Here is a 16,693-nt window from a genome sequence, read left to right as displayed (position 1 = left end):
GCACGTCCCCAGCTGTTCTCCAGCCCAGGGAACTTTTTAGAGGAAATTGGAGGGGCTGTTTAACCTAGTCCTTCTGGCAGCTTGCAGCCCGGGGGCAGAGGCAGGGCTCAGCACCAACCCGGTCTTTCTGGCCACCGTTCCCTTTGCAGCCTGGTCCCACTGGGCCGTCAGCAGAGGCTTTCAGCCAGCCTTGCTGCAGCCTTCGGATGCCCTCAAGGCTTTTCCATGGAGCTCAACTGGGCCGCTGGCCCACAGGCAGCCCCACGCCCACTGGCAGGGGCCCAGAGCTGCTCCGGGAAGCCCGGGGCGAACCACCGCCCGTGGGCTGGTGTCGCCCGTGGGTGCCCACAGCCCCGCAGAGCACGGCGTTGCCCTGTGTCACCAGGCTGGGAGGCGCGGGGACGCCCACGGGGAGGCCGGGACGAGCCGGTCCCCATCCCCCCGGGCGCGGCCCCGAGCTGCGCATCTCCCCGCGGGAAAGGGGCCACGCGTGGGTCGCCCCCGCCGCCCTTTCGTCTATATAAGGCCGGGAGCGCCGTCCCGCCGCCCCGGCCCCGCGGCCCCGGCCCCGCCGCATTCTTCTGCCTTGTATGGGCCGAGCCGGGCCGGGCGGGACGGGGCGGGCCGGGATGGGACGGGACGGGGCGGGCGGCACCGCCCCGGGCCCCCGCTGCCCGCCCGCCCCAAGGGCCGCGCCGCGGGCCGGGCCCCGGCAGAGCAGCGCCGGCCGCCCCGCAGCGTCCCCGCTCCGCTCCAGGTGAGGCGGCTCCGCCGGGCCCCGCCGCTCCCCGATCCGCCGGGCGGGACCGCAGCCGAGCGGACACGGGGGGCGGCCGGTACGGGAGGGAGCGGGGCAGCCCCGGCGGGGCGGGACGGACCGGGCGGGATGGAGCCGGGGAGGCCCCGCTGGACCGGGCGGGATGGAGCAGGGACAGTCCCGCTGGATCGGGCGGGATGGAGCGGGGGCGTCCCCGATGGATCGGGCGGGATGGAGCAGGGACAGTCCCGCTGGATCGGGCGGGATGGAGCGGGGGCGTCCCCGATGGATCGGGCGGGATGGAGCCGGGGTGGCCCCGATGGATCGGGCGGGATGGAGCCGGGACAGTCCCGCTGGATCGGGCGGGATGGAGCGGGGGCGTCCCCGATGGATCGGGCGGGATGGAGCCGGGACAGTCCCGCTGGATCGGGCGGGATGGAGCAGGAACAGTCCCGATGGACCGGGCGGGATGGAGCCGGGGTGGCCCCGATGGATCGGGCGGGATGGAGCAGGAACAGTCCCGATGGACCGGGCGGGATGGAGCAGGAATAGTCCCAATGGACCGGGCGGGATGGAGCAGGAACAGTCCCGATGGACCGGGCGGGAGGGAGCCGCGGCGGGGGCGAGAGGGCGGGAGGGAGCCGGGACGGCCCCGCTGGACCGGGCGGGATGGAGCCGGGGCAGCTCGGAGGGGAAGCGGCAGGACGGGAGGGGGCGGCTGCCCCGGGCAGAGCGGGAGGGAGCAGCCCCCGGCCGGCCAGTGCTGCCGCGGTGCTGGAGCTGGTGCGGGGCTCGGCCCTGGGGAGGGGGCGACACAGCGGCAGGAGAAGCCCCGGTGTGTCCCTGGCAGGCACCCCTCTGCCCGGACAGGCGGGGAGAGCCGCTCTCCAGGGCCCGGCAGGGATGTCCCACGGGGGGAGGCGAGGATGGGTCTTGAGCAAAGCTCTCAAGAACTCCGCAACGACCTGGAGCTGGGACATCCTGGCTTCCCCCGGGACGGCAGCGCTGCCAGAGCAGATTCTGCCGCCCGTGGCTTCACCCGCCTCCTGGTTTGAGAGAGCTGTTCCTGTCTGGAACATCTGTTTTTTTCTCCCCAAGTCTTTTTGCTAATGGCCAGAGCCAAGATCCAGATGCATGCTCCAGAGATCTCCGCAGCGTCCAGTGAGCAACTTCAGGCAATAAATTGTAGTAAGGCAGAAAAGCTTTACTTAGCTCATTTCCCTCAGTCTTGAACACAGAGGAACTTTGTGTTTTGTTTAGCCTTGCCTGTGAAGACTTGAGGTCCTCTTGGCTTCCCTCCCTGCATGCCCTTTTGGTACAAAATGTTACGACTCTGATAAAAACCAGGGAGGCTCTAAAACATGGATGTGTAGGAGAAGGCGGCAGCTGGAGCAGAACATTCTTTGGAGCGGAACATCCCCAAGTGTCAACAACCACCGCTGCTGACCAAAGATGGTTGGGTTTCTTCAGTCACTTGAATGTTTTCCTCTCGTCACTGGCAGGCTCTGTGCGGCTGTAGGAGGAGTTTGCGGTCACCTCCCCCTCTGAGGCGCTGCGGCCAGATTCCCCTGACGAGGTGAGCCCCTTAATTCTCCTGGGACAATATCAAACCCAGTCCAGGGCACGTTATGCTGGTGGCGCGAGGCCATGAAGACCTTCTGGCCCATGGTCCCGTTTCCCAGCCTCCTCGGGCATCAGATGGGTGATGGGTCTTTTGCCTGGTGATGGAGTCTGTGCGCCGTCTTCTCATGGCAGCCTCAGAAGTTGTGCTTTGGAAGGGTTTGCAGGTGCCACATGGGCACGGTGAGGTCCTTGTCCCAGAAACTTGGTGGGAAGAAGCTAGTCCAGAAACAGTTTGCCAAAACTTGCCACCGAGCCCCCTGGCTGCCCGTGGGCCTGGCCAGTTCCCTGGTGTGCAGTGGGAGCCAAGGATGGGGATGAACTTTCCCTTCTGGGAGTCACTGCACGCTTGGCTCTGGCTCCCTGGTGCTGCCCTGCTTCCTCCTGTCCACAAGTGAAACCTGCTCCCCAGTTTCAGTGCTGGTGGCTGTGGCTGCGCTGGGGACACAGCCCGGGACTCAGGTTCTGCTTTGCCCTTGTCTCCAAACTCCCTGTCCCACACCCGTCTTTAATAAGGGAAAAAAAGGAGCAGAACAGCAGCCCTCCTCCAATCCTGCAGTGCCGAGCAGGACGGGGCGTCCCCCTGCAGCTCCCGGTGCCTCCGGCCGGCAGTGCGGCTCCCCCGCTACCAGTAGCCTGTGGCAGCGGGGACGGAGCTGAGCAATGCCACATCCCAAGGGCATCCTGAGCAGGGCTGCGCTGGAGGGAAAGGACGGTTTAACAACAAATTCGGCAGGGAAGGTGAGCTGCTCCCTGCTCGCTCCTCCGGCGTGAGCTGCTCCCTGCTCGCTCCTCCAGCATATGACAACCCGGTCCGCGTGTCCCGCTGGCTCCGGAGGTGGGATGTCCACTCCTGGTGCTGGGAGAGGTGCCTGGCAGGAGGCAAAGCTTTACGGGTGAAAGGGTCAGGGTGCCCTGTGCCTCCTGTGCCACTGTGGGATGCTGCAGGACATCACCAACTCTGGCCCTCGTGCCACCCTGGCAGAGGGGGTGGGAACCGCTGCCTGTGCTGGGCTACACGGTGCTGTAACATGTCCAGGTGCGACCAGCTGTGCGTTGTGGAGGGCCAGCACTTGCCTCTTAGTACGTGCAGCTGTGTTGTGGCTCGCTGGCGCTAGCAACTAATTTTGGGAAGAGCCGTTGGGCAGAGATTTAACCGCAGCCCCTCCGAGGGGCCACCTTTCCCCCTGCAGGCTGTCCTCCGGAGCAGCCCAGGCCGTTTGAGTCGCTCTGTCCCTACCCCGACCAGAAGCATCCAGCAGATGCACATCATGCGTCTCGCTGCCGGGCTCTCGGGGCGGAGAGGAGCTCGCTGCGAGCGGATGATGTCCCTCTCCGGCTGTGCCGGGCGGCCCCACGCGGTGCCGGAGCCTCGTCAGCACTTTTAGAGGTGGCTCCTGCAGTTGCAGGGCCAGCTTTGGTGGAGCCTCCCTGGGGAAACCCTTAGCAGCGTATTCCAGGTGATCGTAGCTTCTGAATACAGCACGGGAACACCCCGGGGACAGGCTGCTGCCACTACAAGGGGAGCTGGCTGTCCCCTCCCCGCCTCCGTGCCAGCCAGACCTGCCACAAGCCCGCTCAGCCCAATGGGACAGTGAGCTGGAGCAGCACAGGAGAAGACGCGGGGTAGGGAGAAGGGTGGGAGCGGGCAGGGAGGAGGAGGACAGGGACGGGACGGGGCCCGCGTGCCCTGTCAGCACTACCATGTCCCTTCGGCTTGTCCCACCCTCCCCAGCACGGTCAGGAAGCGGCACCAGGATGGAGTCGCTCGGTTGGTTTTACCCAGGAGGAAACGCATGGTGGTTTATTTTTCTGATAACGGTGGGTCTTTGCTCTTTCTCTTTAAAATGAAACTATTTTCTTTACCAACTTGTGAACTTTTTAAGCCAGCCCCGTGGCCCCTTGGGTCTGACTCCCGGAGGAGAAGGGCACAAGCCTGGTGGTGCAGGAGGCAGGGAGATTGTCCCAGCAGGAGCGGTGGCAGAAGGACGAGGGAACAAGGGCAGTCGGTGACGGGGCGAGTGTGGTGATCAGATCGGCACGTGGCTTTTGTGCCAGGCTGGCCGGGGTCTCCCCCCAGTGCGACCCTCCCCGGTGCCGCTGCCTGAGCCCTGAGCTCCTGGGCTGGAGCAGTGCTGAGATGGGGCAGGAGCAGGGCCAGTCTCTGTGGCAGGTTTCCTTCCTGCCATGGAGGAAGCTGGAGTTTTTGGTGGCCGCAGCATTTGGCTCAACCGAATCCACCCCAGCGCGCAGGGCATCACGGCTGGGCGTCCCCCGAGACGGTCTGGGCATCGGGGTTTGGGGAATCCCGGAAAGCCTGGGCTGGAAGACCAGGGGAGCGTGGCCGTCGAGCCCTCCTGCAGCGCACGGCTCACCCCTGTCGAACCACGGTTTGCTGCAATCGCTGCAAATCACTTCTGTCTCGTGCGAGAGGCACCTTTTCCTGCACTGACCCAAAAAAAGTCGCTTCCCGAGTCCCAGCCAGCTATCAGCAGAAACAGAACAATTAGGAGATGACCAGGCCGAGCTGGACCTTGGGGCCAAGCATCTTTCCAGGGCGTATTTTGGATCAAACAGCAAAACCATGTGCCGTCAAAATCGCACTTAATCCCCTTAACGAGAACCGTCTCTCTGGAGAGGGTGCCAAGCCGCGCTTCTGCTGCTGGTCACAGCCGGGGCAGGGTAAATATTTGGATAATGTTAATTCATGTGGTGAGAGCAAAACTCCGGCTTATTTCTCCGGTCTTCTGCTAATAATTCTGCTGATAATTCAGCGTGTTTTGAAAGCTCAGCTCAGTGCCGTGGGCCGGCGGCAGAGCTTTTATTGCTGGCTGTGGCCCGGCACAGCGAAGCCGTGTTCAGCTCAGCTGCCCCACGCCGCTGCCGGGGGTCGGTTCCGGGCTGGCAGCGCATGCCGGTGTCCCGCAGGGCACGCAGAAAGAGAGTCCCATTGCAAAGAAATTCATGGTGCTGGAGGAAGCAGCGGGCAAGGGATGGGCTCTCCAGTCCCGCTGCTTTCCTCAGCTGGCCGGTGCCAAACGTCTCTTTCCTGGCGGGCACTGGGAAAGGACGGAGCGTTTGGGGGATGGCAGGGTGATTTGGTGACTGGGTGCAGCTCGGGGCAGCGCGAGGGAGGGTGCTGAGGGCAGTGCTGTTTCCATCCCAGTGCCCGCAGCCACCGGGGCTCACGGGGGACGAGGAGGGGACTGTCTCCCAGGCACGCGGAGCATGTCCCCTGCGGATGAAGGGCCCAGCTTGGTCTTGGTGGGTGCTGCCAGGCCTCTCTGGCGTGGCGCGCTGCTCCCGCACTGGGATGGCGTTGGGGTGGGGGGGACAGTCCCCAGCCCCCTCTGAGCCTGGCTGGGCACCACGCTGCCGGGCAGGCACTGACACGGTAGCTGGGATTCGGCATCCCGCGACCCCCAGGTTAGGGGAGCCTGGGGACCGCAGCAGGCTGGGGACCAGGCTGGTGGCCGCTGCAGCCCCCACCTCTGCAACCCCTTGAAAGAGGGATAGCAGGAGGGGAGGGAAACAGCTGGAGAGCAGGGCCGGGCCGGGGAGGGCTGGCAGGAGCGGTGTGGGTGCAGGAGAAGGCTGTTCGCTCTGCCCTGGTCCCTGCCAGCACTGGGGTCCCCTGGGGGGAGATGCTCCCCAAGGCCCCGCAGTCCCCCCCGGGGGCGTCAGCGTTAAGGACCCAGCCGGGAAGCGGATCCCGGAGCACGCTCTGGGATGGCTGGAGCAGCTGGGCATGGATGGTGGCACGCGGCTCACTGGTGGTGTTGCTTCGTGCTGCTTCACCCAACACGGTGTGGCTCCTTAACCGCCCCGTGTCCCCTGGCAGTGAAGGCAGGAACCCCGGCAGCCCGCCACGGCAAGGGGCACACAGCAGAGCGGACTAGAATTAATTCAGAATCCATTAATTTAATACTGTCCCCGCGGCTGCTCCCCAGGCCAGACACTGACCCAGGTGGGGAAACTGAGGCACAGGGCTGCGTGTGAGGGAGAAATGTCTGCGATAGAAACATGAGGGCTCTGAGCGGCGTCTCTCCCGTGGGCTGGCCTCACCCCAAGGCTTCGTGCAGGGCCGTGCTGGGCTGGCAGCTGACACCGACCCTCTGCCGGCCGGGTCTTTGCCGGCATCTCGCTGAGTTACGCTTGCCAGGGTTCGATTGGGAGGGGTCTGAGCATCCTCCTCTCAGGCAACATGGGTGGTCACTGGGGGTGCCGAGCACCCCGTATGGATCCCATTTGGGTCTCCAGCACCCACCGTGCAGGGTGTCTTGAATACCGACTGCATCCCTCAGCCTGGCAGCGTGGGAGGGTGACGCCAAACCACTGCTCGGTGCTGCGAAGGGGCTCGGGTACCATCTCGCTGGCGGGAATGGGCTCTCTGCTGGGCGCTCGCCAGCACGGGCTGGGGGCAGGAACCCCCCCACACACTTTGAAAGACCACATTTCCCTCCCGCGGTCTCGCCTTGGCGGTGTTTGAAGTTATTGTGGGACACGCGTTGCCCCGGCCGTGTCCCCAAAGGTCTGTCCATCCCACTGCTGCCCCCCCTCTTTGCCCCTCCGGGCTGTTCCCTTCTCCTGGCATTCATTACCTGTAACAACAGCACCAGTCCTCAGCACCCTGCCATCCCGGCATTGCTCAGCCACTCTCCCCCTGCCCCGCAGGGGCTCCGCAGCCCCCCCAGAGGTCCACCATCCCCCTCTCCCCTCCGCCTCGGGCCCTTCCCGCGGGGTCCCCGGGCACGGCGGTGGCGGCGAGCGGCCCTTTGGCCCGGTGGGGGCGGGAGGTGGGATGGATGGGTGGGTGGATGGATGGATGGAGGCAGCATGGAGGGGGAAGGGAGGCGGTGGTATGTAAGGAATGTGCCCGGAGCAGATAACCCCTTCCCGCTGGGTGCTGGGTGCTGCGCAGAGCCACCCCCACCCCCCCGTACCCCGGGGAGGCGGCCTGGGGTGCTTTTGCACAGCGGAATGGAGGGTGGGCATGGAGCCCCATCACCCGGGAGCCGGGCTGGGGAGGGCAGGGGGAGCCCTGCGGGAGCAGGAGGGGAGGCCTGGGGCAGGGGGGGCCATGGCTAAGCTCTGCCCAAAATGCCGAGGCACCCGTCCCCATGGCCCCCCTGGGACTGAAGGGCAGCGTGGGGCTGCTGGGTGCTGGGCTTGGCATGTCTCCCTGCACCTGGGACACAAAAGGGACAGGTGACAAGCAGGTCTGGGGGGGCTTGGGGGCCGGGGGTGCAGGCAGGGAGCCCCAGGAGCAGAGAGGGTGCCTGCAGCCCGTGGGGACAGCCCTGCGGAAGGGGTGCCAGCGGGTGCCGCCTGCTTTTGTGACTTCCCAGGGAAGCCCCATTAGAGCCTGGGTCTCACCTGTCTCCATGTCTGACCCTGCGATCACCTTATCTGGCTGTTGCCAAACTGTGTGACAGCCAGGGAAACTGAGGCATGGGACTGGAGCTGCCCAGAGTCGTGTGTCCCTGCCTCTGCTCCGGCTCCCCGGGCCCTGCCTGTCCCCAGCCCTCCTGACGCTCCTGCCTGCTGCCGGGCCCCCAGGTACCACCACAGCCGCCAAGATGTCCAGCAAACGTGCCAAAGCCAAGACCACCAAGAAGCGTCCTCAGCGCGCCACCTCCAACGTCTTCGCCATGTTCGACCAGTCGCAGATCCAGGAGTTCAAGGAAGCCTTCAACATGATCGACCAGAACCGCGATGGCTTCATTGACAAGGAGGATCTTCATGACATGCTGGCTTCCCTCGGTGAGGAGACCCTTCCCTTGTGCTCCCACGTGTCCCTCAGCCCCTCTGTCCCCGACACCTCCTTGACAAACGGGGAGAGCAGCTGGGTGACCTGGTGCCTCCCACCCAGTTTTGGGGGGATGCCACGGAGGCACAGCCCTCCTGCTTTGCGCCAGCCCCATGGCGTGAGGGGGAGGGATGGATTTCTCTGCTGGCACCAGTTGACCATCGTTTGTGGATGCACCCGAGGGCAGCAGCTCGGTGTGTTGCTCTTACAGCCGTGCTCACTAGAAGGGAAGAGACCCTTGGGGTTGGAGAAGCTCTACCCTAGAAGCAACCACCAGTAGCCGTTGAGTATTTGACTAGTCTCACCCCAGAATATCGCCTGGGGTCACCCACTGTGGGACAAAGCCCTCCCGTTTCTCTCAGCCTGGGTGACAGAAGAGGCCGGTCCCTGGGCTGGCATGATACCTCGGCCGGTTGAGACTTGCAGGTCTGGCCGTGTTCCCCACCCAGAGCCCATTCTCCTTCGCTGCAGGCCACGGCTCCCACCTCCCGCTCCCTGCGGTATCTCCACGACGCTTTGGGAGGTCTGTCAATGATTGACCTGGCAGCCAAACCTGTTCTGGAGGTCCTGCCCGGCCGCGGGAGGGACCTCCCTCCTCCCCGTGAGCCGTAGCTCTGGAGAAGAGAGGGGCCGGGTGCTGGGGGGACGGGGACCTCAGCAGAGGAGGTGAAACCATCCCTGGTGCATCCACGGTTGGGGCAGCGCTGGGGACATCAGCAGCACAAGGCTCGTGTGGAGACGTCGTTGCCCCTCTCCCCGCGCGGTGCTGGGTGTCAGCGGCCAGGGGAAGGGAGAAAAGCTGCGGGTTTAGTTCCCGATATCCCCCAGATGAATTCCTGCACCTCCCTCGAGGCTGAACCTGGCAGAGCTTAGTTCCAGGTGGCCTCCGGCACGCATTAAAACGTGAGGGGAGCAGCGGGCGCGGCGGAAGCCCCCTTCCCTTGTTCACGGGGTGGGTGAACATGCACCGGCAAATTCGTCTGCAAGGAAAACCCCAGCCGGCTGGGGGCAGGGGCTGGCCTTGGGGATGGACGCTGGGGGGGGAACAGGGCCCCGCACCCACACCCCTGCCTGTGTCCGGCAGGGAAGAACCCCACCGACGAGTACCTGGAGGGCATGATGAGCGAGGCACCAGGGCCCATCAACTTCACCATGTTCCTCACCATGTTCGGGGAGAAGCTGAACGGCACCGACCCGGAGGATGTCATCCGCAACGCCTTCGCCTGCTTCGACGAGGAGGCGTCAGGTACGGGCACCGCCTGCAGCCCCGTGCTGCCGGCCCGGACGCCCTCCCCCAGGACATGCAGCCAGGGCGGGGGCTGGGGCCAAATCCTTGGGGATCCCCATGCAGCTCCAGAGTGGGAGAGCTTCAGAAGAGGGGGGGGAAGGTCCTGCTGCTCAGCCCTCCCACAGTGTCCCCTGCTAACGCCACCCCCTGCCGTTCCCGCAGGCTTCATCCACGAGGACCATCTGCGTGAGCTGCTGACCACCATGGGAGACAGGTTCACCGACGAGGAGGTGGACGAGATGTACCGGGAGGCGCCCATCGACAAGAAGGGCAACTTCAACTACGTGGAGTTCACCCGCATCCTGAAGCATGGGGCCAAGGACAAGGACGATTAGAGCCCGGGGCCGCTCGGGCCCTCTGCCTCCTCCTGCGCACACCCCCTGCCCCTCGGCCCCCCCCTTGCTGCCCCACAGCAGGCACCCCCCATGGGAAACACCTCCCAGGACCGGCACCCCGCATCGGGTCACGCTTGGAGGGGAAACGCTCCCGTCACTACGCCGCTGTGTGCCCATCCATCAGCCCCCGACCTCCCCCTCCATCGCCTCTGCCGCCCACAGGCTCTCCCCGCTGGGACCCCCAGCCTGGCTGTGACCCCCCCACCCCCGCCCAGGCAGCCATTGACCCCCTTGAAGCCACCACGCGGCTGGTCCCTGGGGCTGGGGTGAGCATCCCAGGGGAGCGTTGGCCTGGGGGGATCTTGGCCGGCTCCGTAGCACAGAGAGAAAGCGCCTCTCCCCTCCCCTCCCACACCCCCTTCCTTCATGAAAGAAAACCCACTTTGTTTCCTCCTCCCTGGCTCTTTTATGGCTTCAGAGCCTGTGATCTGAGGGATTTGGGAAGCCGACGCGGCGTATAAAACCTGAGGGGTGTGATACGGAGACGTGCTGCGTGTGGCTCCCTCGCCGTGCCGTGCCCCGCTGCCCCCCTGCCGGGCGGCTCTGGGGGGTGGGTTTTGGTCACCGCATCCCCCCACCTCACTCCCGTTGCCAGCCGGGGCCCCTTGCAGCGGGGCAGCCTGTTTTCGAAGCCAAATCACTCCCAACCCGGGTGACATCAGCTTTAGCATCGTTTTTCTCCTTTGCTGATGGGATGAGGGTCTCTCTGCCCCCGCGCCGGGGCGGGCACACGGGTGGGCTGAGAGACACTGGGCAAAGTGGTGGCCACGCTCCCCCATCAGCTGGTTCGGGGTCCCAGGGGTTCGGCCACCCTTTTGTGTCAGGGGTGGGGGTAAGAGACGGGGGGGGGGTAAGGAATGGGGAGGGGGGTCGTCCCCTTGGTTTGGTTATTTCTCCCCCCGCCCCCAGCGCACTGGGAAAGCTGGGACGGGCTCTGCGGGAGCTCCGTGGGCGTTTGCTGCTGGAATCAGAGGGGTCAGCAGCCCCATCCCTGCTCGGAGACCTGCCAGGCCCCAGGAGATGCTCTCACCTGGGAGGTGACTCATGGTTGAAAAGCTTCTCCTTGGTTCTCGGTGCTTCTATTTCCCAGGCACCGCCAACACAAGGAAAGACGAACTAAATCACCAGGGACACAGAGATGCGAAAGGCTGCAGACGCGCTTTCCCAGGGAGCTCCTCAGGGTCACGGCTCCTGCTCCGCAGCAACAGCCCCAAACCAGCCCACCTCCAGCCTTGCAGATGCCAAGCTCCTTCCCTAATTCCCTGCTGTGCCGGGGAAAAAAACTACAGTCCTCCCACTTCCAGAGCCAAGTCCCAGGCCTGAAGGCTGCTGGAGGGCAGGGTGCTTTTTAAAAAGCCCCCTTCACTGGGACACACACCAAAGTGAACTTGGGATGTCACTTTGGGACAGACGGCCTGATGCTGGCGATAAACCAAGCGGCGTGGGAAAGGGCCTCCAGCTTCTGCGAGGTCTCTGCCACGCTGCCGACAAACTGTCTTCTGGAGGTGGCTGCGTCCAAGAGCGATGTTCGGCCCCGCTGATCCCAAAGGATCAGCTTGTGTGACCAGCCCAGGTTCTCCCAGTGCTGGGAATCGGGTGGACTTGGTGGCTGGCCACCGACCAGCTCCTCCAAGCCCAGTGCCAGCAAAGTATTGGACGCTGGGCTACATCCGGGGAGAGTAAATATGGGCCTTGCAAAAAGGAGTCCTGCCTCCCCCACCTCCCGGAGCTCTTGGCAGGTGGATCAAGAAGTTATTCGGGTAATAAAGATGGGGGTGTCTTGCAGGAATTCGGAGGCTGTGTGAAAAGCACCGGAATGCGGGTGGGTTGATGGGAAGTGAAGCGCATGGGGAAGATCAACCCTGACTTCACGGGTGAGACAACGGGCCGCAAGCGTCCTGAGACAGCCCCAGGGAAAGGTCAGGGCTCAGTGGCTGTTAAAATCAAGAAAAAAAGGAGAAAGAAAATCACATGCTAGGAATTACTAGGAAAAGAAAGGAGATTAAAAGAGGCCGCTGTTCGGCCATTGCCTACGTCCTTTTATCGCCCACACCTTGAATATAAAAAAGAGATAGAGCCAAAGCGGAAGCGTCCTGAGAAGGGCAGCTGGGAGGTTTGGCAGCACAGATCCCGGCCGGCTGCACCCTCCGGCCTGGCAAGGGGACGTAGGAGGGGGGTGGCAGCGTGGGGTCGGTGCTGCCTCCCCCCTCTCCTTGGGCTGCGCACGGGCATCACCGGACGCGCAGGAGCCACGTGCCCTGTGCCCAGGGGCATCTCTCCCATGGGCTCTGTTCTCGCCCTCTTCCAGCACCTGCTTCTAGCCACGGTGGGAGACGGGACCCCGGGAGACGTGCCAGTTCATCCAGCCCTTTCTACGCTTCGTTATTTTTTCTCAGTCCTGGAACTAGCTGAGTCCCTTCCCCTGGTTTTGCTCAGCTGTTGGCTTCTTGGCTTTTCCAGCGGCGCAGGGCAGCCTTTCCGATCACATCGGCTCACGTCGTCCACCAGCTGATGCTCTCGGGAGGCCCCCGGTGCCACCAACACGAGCAGATGTGACACTTCTCCTGTGCTGCCGACTGTGCGATCCCCCAAAAAACACTTCATCCACGTCGGTCAACCGCTTCATCCAAAGAGACAGAAAGAAACATCAGCAAACCCCCAAACTGTTTGGGCCCACGTGAACCTCATGAAGTTCGACCAGGCCAAGCGCAGGGTCCTGCACCTGGGGTCGGGGCAACCCCCGGTACCAGCACAGACGGGGGGATGGGTGGTGGAGAGCAGCCCTGCGGAGAAGGACTCGGGGGTACTGGTGGGTGGCAAATTGGATGTGAGCTCACGGCCCAGAAAGCCCCCCCGCAGCCTGGGCTGCGTCCCCAGCAGCGTGGCCAGCAGGGCAACCTGACCTCACTCCGTCATTTCAAAGGTATTACGTCGCACCAAAAGAAAACTACACGTTTAATTTCAGAAGTGTTTTCTTGGGGCAGGGAGGTACCGAGTTAAGAAAATAACCGTCCTTTGGGGTCAATCTAAAAGAGCTGCTCACAGTGGAGAAGTGTTCCCTGGTGTTCAGAGGGACCCTCGGTTTGTGCCCATGGCCTCTGGTCCTGTCCCTGGGTACCACCGGGAAAAGCCTGGCTCCGTCCTCTCTGCACCCCCCCTCCAGGGGACGAGCTCCCCCGGAGCCTGCTCTGCTCCAGGCTGAACAGCCCCAGCTCTCTCAGCCTCTCCTCGTAGCAGAGACGCTCCAGTCCCTTCATCACCTTCGCTGGACTCTCTCCAGTCTGTCCCTGTCTCTCTCGTACTGGGGAGCGCAGCGCCCGACCCAGCACTTCAGGGGTGGCCTCAGCGGTGCTGAGCGGAGGGGAAGGATCACCTCCCTCCACCAGCTGGGACACTGCTCCTAAGGCAGCCCGGGACACCCTTTGCCGCCTTTGCTGGCTCATGGTCAACCTGGTGTGTCCACCAGGACGCCTGGGGTCTTTTCTGCCAAGCTGCTTCCAGCTGGGCGGCCCCCAGCACATCCTGGTGCCTGTGGCTGATCCTCCTCAGGGGCAGGACTTTGCACGTGTTGAACTTCACGTGGTTCCTGTTGGCCCGTTTCTCCAGCTCTTGCTCCTGCTCGTACACGCAACCCATCCAGGGGCCGAGGATCCGGGCGCTCTGGGTGGCAGCTCCGGTTGTGCCACCTCTCCCCACGGGAATTATTCCCTCCCTTAGCCTGAACAAGCGCTGCCCCCGAGGTCCAGGGAGGCTTCCTCCAAGCGTGACGTTCTCCAGCACTGCAAGCTCCATCCTCATGCCCCCAAAGCACCACAGCTCCTCTGCCCGTGTCCTAAGACGCAGGTTATGGGAATATCAGAGAGGCAAAGGATGTGGCGGTACTCGCAGAGAGAGGGTCTGCCCTGCCCTACGGTCTCCGGGAAGGGCAATGGGATCGGCAGAGCTGCCCCACGGGAGGGGGCGGGAGGAGACGGAGGGGCCGCGGTGCCCGGAGCGTGGGGCTCCGGTGCCGGAGCCGGGCAGAGCTGCGCGGTGCTGGTGGTGGTGACGCCGCTGGGGCTGCGGCATGAGGAGCGGGACACCGGGTGCTCTCACGGCGCTGCTTGTCCCCCGTCGGTGCCCCGCTGGCACGCACCGGCCCTCACCAATGCTCTAACATCAGCCTCCTCGCCGAGCAGGAGACCATCCATTTTCAACCTTTAAACCTGCCTTTAAGGCTCTGCCGGAGAAGGGCGAAGGAGCGCAGCGGCCCCAGGCTCCCCCTGCATCCCCGAGCAGGGGAAGGACGAGCCCAGCTGCCGTTTCTCTCCTAATTAAGGCCACCAGGACTCCAGCCAGCCAGCCTTGGCTTTTGTAGAGCGAAGGCGGGCTGTTTATCAGTAAAAAATCCCTGTTAAGGCCGCTGCCAGGACCAGTCCTACTGGGGGAATCCCATCCCGCGGGGAGGCCGGTGGCCCTGGGCAGGGAGCAGGACCCCCGCTGCCGGAGAGCCAGAGCTGGGCCCCAAGGGCCGGGCTGCAGCCGACCACAAATCCCATTTTCCTTGCCAAAAATCCAGATTAAAAACATCGGAGGGTGGGCAAAGGGTGGAGGGAGTCCTGCCGAGGACAGGTCAGGGGGTTGGACTGGGTGACGCACAGAGGTCCCTTCCAACCCTGACCATTGCCTTGGGAAGGGGTTTCCAGCATCCCCCCCCCCACCTTCGGGCTCTTGCTGCCTTATTGTTTTTCAAATTGCTGAAGTTTAATAGTATTATCATGTCAATGGGCCTGGCCAGGCTTGGCGGGGCTGGCTGAGGGGACTCAGGGAGATGCCCCCCCTCCTGCAGCCCCTGCCCTGGCCCCTCTCGCCCCCCCAGGCTCCATGTGGGTGCCGGCTCCAGGCTGGCTTTGCCCAGGGATTTGGGCTCCCTGGACGCTGCGCTCCGACATCCAGTGGGTTTTTTCCAAAGCCGCTTCCACGCTGCCCGTGTAGGGAGCGCGGGAGGGCTCACGGCCCAGCCCCGGGCAGGGATTTGAGCCCAGGGACCGTTTCCCGGTTGTCTCAATTAGCCAAAAGGCTAATACATTTTTTTTTTTCCAAGGGTGGGAGCAATGGCAGACTGCTGGGAAGGACGGTCCTGCCGGGGCCCAGGGGGTGGCTGGGGGGGGGCTCTGCGGTGTCACCCACCAGGGACGGGCTGGGCAGGGAGCGGAGCGGGCAGGACGGGCAGGACGGGCAGGACGGGCACCCCCCTGCCTGGTCACGGCCCTGGTTTGGGGCAGGAGCCAGCCTTGGCGAGAGGGCGGGGGGGGGGGCACCCTGCGGGGGTACAAACTTGCAGCAGACGGGATTTGCGCTGGGGGCTGGCCCCACACCTCCCCTGTGGGTCACCAGCCCATACTGCACTGATGCAGCAATAGCAATTTGGGGGGGGGGACGGGGACGGCACAGGACTCAGGACATGGAAGGTTTAGCAGCGACTGAACAAACTGAGGAATTTCCTTTTTTTTGGTTTTTTTTTGTTTTTTTTTGCTATTTAATCCTTTATCACACCACCCAATCTGCTTTGCAGGGACTGAAAACAACCTACCGTAAAAGAAGGGGTTTTTTTGCAGCCTTTTCTCCGTACCCGACCAGATCCGCAAGCAGGAAAGAGAAGGGTGGGGAGGGGAGCTGCAGCAAAGGTGCTGGAGCCTGGGGGGGGGGACGACGGGGGCACCGGCTCCTGCGCAGGGTGCCATCAAACGCCCACTGCAAACAAGCTCTGCGGGGAGAAAGATGGAGCGGGACGCGGTGACCCTGGGGGCTGCTGTCCCCGGGAGCACACAGGTCCCCGGGGGGGGATGCGCACGCATCCTGTGCTTGGCTCGGCAAGGATGAGCGGGGACGTCCCCAAGAGGGGGGACGGCCATGCCAAAGAGGACACCCCGAGAAGTGGGGGGTGTCTCACTGCTGGCACCCCTCTGGGCCAGCCGCCGGACAGGGTCATGTTGGTTTCCCGTGGCGGCGCCTTCTCCATCGCGGGAGTGGGAAGGGGTCGGTCTGCTGTTGCTCACGCGGCGCAGAGGGTGCCTGACCCACGGGACGCGCCACCGCTGCTCAGAGCAGCTCTTCTCTCTGGGGTTCCCACCGACGAAGGGCACCACCCCAGGGCGGACATGACGGACCCGTCCCCTTCCGGGCTCGGCGCTGCTCACCTGCCTGTCCCTGGGCGTCTGGTGAAGGTGTCACCCAGCCCCGCATCACGGAAAGGCACAGAGCACGTGGTGGGGAAATCCTGCGGGAGCCACGTCCCGGACCAGCAGCGCGCTCGCACGTAAATGGAGAGATTCGGTCTCCGAAACTCAGAAGGTCACCTTGGGCGCTGCCGCTGCAGCGGAGAGGCGCAGGGAGGGCAGTGGCAGCCCAGTGAGGCCGCCGAAGATGGGGACACGGCAAGGGACACGGCAAAGGCGTCCTGGTGCCTCCTCAGTCACCCCCCTGGCTTTGAAACACCTTCCGCTTCCCTGGTGGTGATGTGCTGAGCTTCTGCTTTCCCATTTCCCCGAGTCAAAAAGCGGCCAAACGAAGCACAGGCGGTGTTCCAGGGTGGGCTGAGGTCCCCGGGGCTGTCACCCACACCCGCCCCAGCAGCTCCTGTCCCCAGGCCTGGACCGGCCACCAGTGCCTGCCTGCTCCCTGCCCGCAGGCACCAGTAGCCCCTCGGTGCTCGGTTACAGCGTTCAGCCGTAACACGCCGGGGGGAAGGAGCTTGTGCGGTGCCCTGTGGCGGTGTCCTGGGGTGGGTGCCCCAGGGCGGGTGTCCCTGTGCGATGTCCCTGTGTGGGTGTCCAAGTATGGGT

At 64.1% G+C, this 16,693-nt stretch overlaps 1 protein-coding gene across 1 annotated transcript; it reads left to right on the top strand.

The window, feature by feature from the left end:
• Window positions 1-632: 632 nt before the first annotated feature.
• Window positions 633-10,352, top strand: MYL9 (myosin light chain 9). The gene is made up of 5 exons (XM_063350163.1): window positions 633-757; window positions 2,260-2,333; window positions 7,937-8,140; window positions 9,271-9,432; window positions 9,637-10,352. Exons 3-5 carry the CDS (start codon window positions 7,957-7,959, stop codon window positions 9,807-9,809), a joined length of 519 nt encoding a protein of 172 aa, XP_063206233.1. The 5' UTR covers window positions 633-757; window positions 2,260-2,333; window positions 7,937-7,956; the 3' UTR covers window positions 9,810-10,352.
• The last annotated feature ends 6,341 nt before the right edge of the window (window positions 10,353-16,693 follow it).

The sequence above is a fragment of the Chroicocephalus ridibundus genome, chromosome 12 (genome assembly GCF_963924245.1).
Source record: "Chroicocephalus ridibundus chromosome 12, bChrRid1.1, whole genome shotgun sequence".
Taxonomy (NCBI): Eukaryota; Metazoa; Chordata; class Aves; order Charadriiformes; family Laridae; genus Chroicocephalus; species Chroicocephalus ridibundus.
The sequence above is the reverse complement of the archived record's forward strand: the minus strand, read 5'-3'. Positions and strand labels throughout refer to the sequence as shown.